The 7793-nt window shown below is 41.2% G+C and overlaps 1 protein-coding gene across 1 annotated transcript in view; it reads right to left on the bottom strand.

Moving 5' to 3' along the window:
* LOC108791990 (interferon-induced transmembrane protein 1-like) overlaps window positions 1-4938 on the bottom strand; it is an 8072-nt gene extending 3134 nt beyond the window's left edge. The window contains exon 1 of the mRNA XM_018562654.1: window positions 4605-4938. Coding sequence (XP_018418156.1) covers window positions 4605-4847 — 243 coding nt within the window. The 5' untranslated portion in view covers window positions 4848-4938. The remainder of the gene's footprint in view (window positions 1-4604) is intronic.
* Between the last annotated feature and the right edge of the window lie 2855 nt (window positions 4939-7793).

Raw genomic sequence — 7793 nt, 5'->3', positions numbered from 1 at the left:
CTTGATGCCCCAACCCCCCCCCCCCCCCCACACACACACACACAAAACGTTATTTGCCATAACACAGCCAAATGCTGGGTGTGGCCAAACCATGCTAACAGTGGGAGGGTCCTAAAGTGGCATTACTAAATAAGACCTGAGTGTAACAGTCACATACAACACTCATTACTCATTACATATACTTTTAGCCGACCTTAAAGAAGAACTCCATAAAATATTCAATGACTACTTAGCAACCAGCAACTGTTGAGACAATAAACCCTTTGGTCAGCACTATGGGTGGTCAGCAGCCGCCTGTAAAAATGCCCCCTCAAGCATTGGTGGCCATTGGCTGACTGTAAAAATATTCCCTGGCAATGATGGTCAGTGGCTGGCTGTAAAAATATACTCCCAGCATTGGTAGTCATTGGCTGGGTGTAAAAATACCCCCCAGCTTTGGTGGTGAGTGGCTGGCTGTAACCCCCCCTGCATTGGTAGTCAGTGGCGGACTGTAAAACCCACCCAGTATTGGTGGTCATCAGCTCACTGTAAAAATACTCCCTGGCATTGATGTTCAGTAGCTGGCTGGCCCTCTACATAATTAGTAATTATAAAACCAGTCTCTAGAAGCTATTATATCCTCATCATTGTTATACACTTGCTTAACACTACACACAGCTAGATTCAATGTTAAAGCAGAACTGCAGAATAGCCCAGGGTAAGCAGTTTTGTGGCATTGTGCAAATATGGACAGCATGCTTGCACATTATGGCAGACTCGTGTGTTTGACTTCCTCAAGCACTGCCAGTTCCCTTGCCGCTCAATCAACCGCCATACTTTTTTCCACCCCATCTTTTAAGCCCTTCGTCTTTGGCCATTGAGTGGCCACTGATGATGAAACACCTACACATGTGCAGATGCTGGGAATGTACACGGAACTGCAAATGTGTACACCAGAAAAAAATTCTTAGAGGATAGACGAACGGTTTCTTTGAAGAAAAGACATGCAAAGTCTCTTCAATCCAAAAACCTCTACTTTCTAGTGGAACATCTAGTATAGTTCCACTTTAAGATAATCTTTGACTCTTCCTCCCTGCTGCTTTCAATCTTTCATCACTAGGATAGATTTCCAGAATCCTCAGCATTCCTTGAACTGTAGGAAGCTCTCAGCCCCTCCTGTGCTGACATTTAACTCTTGGAAAAAAGGTTCATAAAACAAACTATCTAGAGGCTGTGCTGGATCATTTTTCATGGCTGTCCGGGAAAAAGCTTGTAGGCTTATTTATAGTCTAATAGCAAAAACATGCTCCCACTGGCGTGTGAATGATCCTGATCTGTTGCAGCAAAGCTGTTTACAGAGAAAGTGACCACATCACATTAGACACCCACCAAGTCAAAGTGTTGACTGAATGATCTAAAAATGTTAATTCAATACATTACTGATCTCTGTTTAAATTGCAACTTTGGCAGCAGACACTGCAGTCTACTGGGAATGTTTCTCAGCATGAACTGTACATAGTAGTTACACTCCAGGGGCAAGGTCTAATCTTTATTAAGGCAACATACAGGACCGTATTCCAGGATTGATTAAATGATGATACATCACCCATTTGATTTGTAGTTTTTAGGGAATTCCATGGACAAGATTACTATTATAAAATTACGAACTGTGCTTCTTTCCCCTCCTCCTCCCCGCAGTGAAGATTTGCTCATCCTGTTTCACTAATGCAAGTGAAACTTCTGCAGCTGGAGGAGAGAAATGAAACTTATAGTGTATGATAATGCAATACGGTTGTTGGCAGGAAGCACTGGGAACCATATTTCAGGAAATCCTATTCTGAGAAGCCAGTGGGCACACTGGTGTCTGCCCAATAATAAATGTCAGGTAACCTTTTAAGGCATCAGGCACATAGCCATTCTTTAATCTCAGCTTGTGTGTTGCTGAAGCCTTCAAAAAGCTTGTTTAGAAAATCCTGTCCCTATACTATTATAATCTTCCTATAGAATTATGTGTCAAATGATCTTGTTTTATGGGTTTAATCTCCCTGTAATTACTGATGATATATGATATTGAACAGGCTTTGGACTGCTGCTGGGCTTTGCCATCTATGATATGATAGCAGCAGTCCCATGTAGACTCAGAGCTGTCGAATGACACTCCTCTAGTATCATTTTTGCATGTTTGAAGCACTCTAAGCATTCTTTCATTAATCTGATGACAGGGGAATAAAGGCTGATAGTAGCAGCACATTGCTCCACTCTGCATTTATGACAGTCAGCTTCTGCTTTGTTTACATTGTTGTACACCAATGACTCCGACTGCCTTTTCTGTTTAATTAATTTATCTAATGATCAAGATGGATTTTATTTTTCTTGTTTCTTATCTGAAAAAAACAAAACAAATTCTAAATGCCAATGTGATTTTCATTTGGGGAAAATGGTACATATTGTATGCTAAGTGCAAAAGAAAACTGTTTAATATATCTGGAATTCCATTTAAGTAGCAGGTATGGATACAATTTTAAAGGGTAATTCCACTTGCTCAGGTGAATTTGGAAAATTGAATAACCCCCACCAATCTACACCCTCCTTCTCACCATCCCGCATACCCCCTTTCCATTGCTCTTACCTGTCAACAATCGCTTCTTCCCCACCACGGTTGCCCATATAATATCCGTACTCCATACTGCAGTATGTATTTAAAATTTTGCTTGCACATGGCAACCACTCATTGGTCACTCAATTGGTCACATCAGTGGCAAGCACTCATGAGAAGCACTTCTTAGCAAGAAGTGCTAAGAAGCACTTCTTGCTAAGAAGTGCTTCTCATTGGTCAGTGTGGTCAGGTGACTGTGCTGACATGTGTGTGCGCCATTTGGGAGCAATCATGGATTGGAAGGAGCGACTGTTGACAGGTAAGAGCAGCAGGAGGGAGATGGGGCAGATTGGTAGGGGAAATTCAATTTTCCCAAATTCGCCTGCGAAAGTGGAATTACCCTTTAAGAATTTTAAAAGAAAGCTTAAACGAAATTCTACTGGTGTATGGCCCACTTTAAAATAAACATTCATCATGTATAAGGTTTGCTAAAGAGGGTCAAATATCTCCAGGTAATAACAGGTGGAGGGATATCTGCTGGCCCTTGAGTTTTTTAGTGTGCTCATGCAGTACTTTACTTTTTTCATACAAGAGGGTCATACCTGATCAAAAGAAACTTTCCACCAAGCTGGAAACTCTCTTTGTTTGATAAGTATTTCTGACTACCATGAACCTAGGATATCACATATGATCCATTTGATCATAATTGTACGCAAACTTGCTATCATTGAGTCATTAGCTTTCAATACCAAATATGGTCAGTGATGCCCCCAATTTACATTACCACTGCAGCCAGGGATTATCATTTAGCAGTGCGAGTATGACACACCAACATTGCTGGGTCGTCATGGTGGTAGGGAAACATCATCGGATGGAGAGGAAACATTGACTGGCTTTGGGTCGTTGTGAGTGATGCTCGATTTACATTCGGACAACGTAATTGATGATGGATTTACATTGGGGGACTTTGTTTACATTTTTAAACATCTTTTTCTAGTGTGTGTGTGTTTACTTGTTATAGTTCTTTTGGAAAATGAGTAACAAGGGGTTCTAATGTACCTTCTACAGATTCTCCTAGGGTGGGAGCACAATATCTGGGGGTTCCCTTATTCTAAAGAGGGCCTCCACATTTCTATAAGTCTCCCCCACACGAATGTGGGGAAGAGCTCCCTTAATGTTGGGACAAGGTGCAAAGTGAAAAAGGCTTGGCCACCCCCCTTGCAAGGTATGCCCCCACACACACACACACACACACACACAGTTTTGAAAGATAGGTGGTCTTGTGTAGTTCAGGAGGGTGCATGCTCTCTCAAATCCTACTGAACCTCACCAGACCACATGTCTTTCAACATTGGAGGAAACCCCTTACACATTACCACAAAGTCCTTTTAATAAAATAATGTCCTTGCTGCCCAACAATGTTGTAATGTGATTTTTTTTTCTAGTTTTTTAAAATATAATTATATTTAAAAAACTAGAAAATGACTACGTAGTACTGTTCTGTAATGTCACACACAGCTTTAACTCACTCCCAAGCATGTTATTTATAAGATACATCTGATTTGAATGTTGACATTTAAGACACATAAAAAGACCCTCTTCCCACTGAAGGGCATTTTTTTACATCTGTACATGTCCATAGCAGTGCCCAGCTACCCATGCTCTACTTTAACAATATATTGCAGCATTTGCTTCCCGTAGACTTCAATAGGGTTTGACGCTATGCTTATTGATTATGGACTTTCGGCTATGTTGCTGAACCTACAGTGAAGCAAACTTTGCTTGGTGCGCTCATCCCTATGTGTAATTAACATCCACAGAGTTTGAGTTCAGTGGAAAATATCTTGAATCAAAAATTATTTGTTAATTAAAAACAATTATTTATTATGAATTATCACCCACTTTAATCAGAATGATGATTTGCTGAACCTCAAAGCAGCTCCACTACAAACCAAATTTGTTTTTGTATGATGTGGGCAAATCAACAACTTATACATTCTTGGCATAAAGCTGGAAGACTCCTTCTTACCTTGACAGAAAATACAAGGGCGAAAACACCAAGGCAGCAGAAGTTCAAATACATGGCATTGAAGAGCGACCAGATGATATGATCTCGGACAGGGGGACCCTCTGGCGTAATTGTCACCACAGTGGTTTGGACTTGTTGGCTCGGGATATTCCGAAACTCTGTCTCTTTTTTCAGCTGCTCATAGCCACGCTCATTGTATGTTGGTGGAGAGCCGAGTTCACGGGCATAATCGCTGGCTTCCATGACTCCTGGGTAGCAGAGGAAGGATTAGAGGAATTTCTGCAGAGCTCTGCTGAGAATCTGTTTGTGGTACACTGGAAGAGAACAGGAGAATGTTAGCTGGTGGGAGGGACAGGAGGAGTCTGATGGGGAAGTTTCATTTCTCTACTACATGTTCCCAACACAAGAAAAAAAAGAAAGTAATTAGAGTTACAAAATGAATAGTATGGAAGTATGGAGAAATGAATAAACAGAAACATTAAAACATGTCTAACTGGATGAAGACATAAGTACTAGATTTGTGGAATTCTCTAAATGTAAAGAGATCAGCTGTGTACAGTGATCTGCCCTAGCCTGGATCTAGGATGGCATTGCCGTAGGTACAGCCTAAGGTCACAAACCCATAATGTTGTAATCATATACAATAAGCAGCAGTCAGCACATATATTCCTAAATAGTAATATAATTTGATGACCTTGAAACTTTCTCCTCCCTGACCCTAAAGTGGTTATGCAATTTACAACTATAAAGTGTTATCTAGCTTAAAAGCCAAAACCTTTTTTTAGAACCACTATCAGTGTTCCTGAGGGGCAGAAGCAGATAGATATCGCTGGCACATCATAATCCATGGTCAAAGATCAAGGACAGGACATTTATTTGCCACTCATAAGAAGCAACATTTCAAAGCTGATAAGGACTTCTTCCTCACCCAGTTGTCAGAATAATAAAGAACCTTTTTTTTCTTCACACAAAATGACAATCTGGCTGCTGTGAGCCCATACTGTTACAGCAAGGAAGCTGGGTATCCATTTATTTAATCCATCCCTGTAAATGACTGGCTCTTGTAATGAGACCAGGGAAAAGGCTATGCACTGCAATATAAATGGTTCCTAATTTCTAGTGGCGAACCAGCAATGTTTGCGGACAAAAATTTGTGATTCACATAGCTATAGTAGCAGTGAGCCCAAACCTCAGCCCTACGGATAATTTTATTTTAACATAGTGGCAGAATTTGAAAAAGGAAAAAAAGACCCGTCACTGTACTAATTAATCAGTTTTGTGCAATTAGACAATACTGAAATATGAGAAAACGCTTGGTGAGTGTGTATATGAGTTTTTCCCGCAGGAAGCAACTTCAAAGTGTATTTCCACTTTTGCATTCAAATTTGAGAAAACTCTTCTATATGTTTATGTGTTCTTATTCACACAGCACTTTTTTTGTATATTTCTTATCTTTAGGATGTCTCTGTGTAGCAGGCATTTGCAAGCTTCTCTCTCAATTTCCAAGTGACAGAAAATGTTGTCTGCCTCCATAGAAAGACTAGGGACAGACTGAGCTTTCCATCATTTAAGTGATACTAAACTCGGGCGTTAAATCTTTTAGAATGCATTCAAGTTCCTTACCATTAACAAAATGGAGCTTATTTGTATATCACTCGGCTGTAGATCTCAAAATCATCTCTGAATTGTTGCTGACACTGTCCTTTCTTCTGGAGGGTGGCTACTTTTGTTCCCCATGGTCCCTGTGTGTATTGTAAAGTAGCCACTGCTCCAAGCTCACTCCCCTGAACTACAATCTCACGTTTAGTTTACTCATTTGTATTGAGATTGTAGCCGGTCAAAGTTTAGTGTCACTTTAACATACAATGCTTCTAGATATTGAGGGGTGTCCCCAGATGTGGTGTCACCCGGAGCTGTCGCGCGTTTACCTGCTGGCGGCCATCTAGATGATGGACACCAGCAAAGAGAGGATGGGACGTTCACCCGGCGGGATACGGTTTGCCGCCAGGTCCCCTCCTCTCTCGTGCAACTGTCGAGCTCTCGGTCAATGACCGAGTGCTCGACTTTACAGAGTAGGTGACACCAAAATGACTGTCATTCATTTTGGTGTCACCCCTACTGATGGCATCACCCGGTGTGGGCTGCACCCCCCTTGTGAGGTGTGGGCTGCACCCCCCTTGTGACACCACTGTAGATATGTAACCCTTTGTTAGGACAGACAGTGTTCATATCAAGTTTACAACTGATAATGAGATGTGCCAGCACAGTACAGACAGGCATAATTATGTTAAAATTAACCTCCCTACCTCCTTGCATTCCAGAGTGAAATTTAGTATAGGGAAAAAATGAGAACATGTAACAAATATAAAATAGGTGTTATCCCAGTTTGGCTGCAAAAGTGGAAATGCACTTTAAGTTACCTTTTGTCTTTCTGAGGCATGGACTCTGTGACGTACGCCGGGGCCAGATCCGCTGTACGTCAATCACGCGTGACTATGCACAAGTCTAAACCGAGCGTGGGTGTCACAAGGACCTAGTGATACCACTCTCAGCCTCACCCTGCACAGAGATTTCCCAGCTCGCGGGACACGATATCAGGCCAGCAGACTGAGAGCGATCATCACCAGGGTTGGTTAACTCCGCAGTCAACCCTTTACCCACAAATATTCGCTGCCACCATGTGTTTTTTAACGGAAACACAGACCTTGCCCAGCAACTGCTGTGACAATTTAAAACACTTAAACAACGCCTATGATACCGCTGTCCTTTCAGACAGGAATATTACAGAATTCACTATACAGTAGCGCTCTTCACAGAGGCAAGGATACTTTAAGTTCGTATTTAGAGCATAGAGATAAGCTTAATGATTTTTAAGATCGTCCTTTAATAAAAGAAACGGTGCAGAAAATATACAGAAAAAGATATTCATAAAAAGAGACAAAATATATATACAACAGTAAAATAAAAGGGAATAAAAGGTGAATACTCAACAGTCCTGGAATTAGAAGTTCTGACAGAGTTCAGAGTTGTATAAGCAAAAGCGAAGTCTGAAGGGCTCTTCTTCAAGCAAGCTTTCAGCAGATGATGTCCAGAGATTAAAGGGGAACTCTTCTGCGATGTTAAGACTTCTTAGTTTCTTCCTTGATGTTTTAAAACCGAAAGCCATCCTCTAGCTAGTTCAGCATCTTT

Source organism: Nanorana parkeri, unplaced genomic scaffold (genome assembly GCF_000935625.1).
Source record: "Nanorana parkeri isolate BGI_ZX_2015 unplaced genomic scaffold, ASM93562v1 scaffold589, whole genome shotgun sequence".
Classification (NCBI taxonomy): Eukaryota; Metazoa; Chordata; class Amphibia; order Anura; family Dicroglossidae; genus Nanorana; species Nanorana parkeri.
Note: the sequence above shows the minus strand (reverse complement) of the source record. Positions and strands in the feature narration are given on the sequence as shown.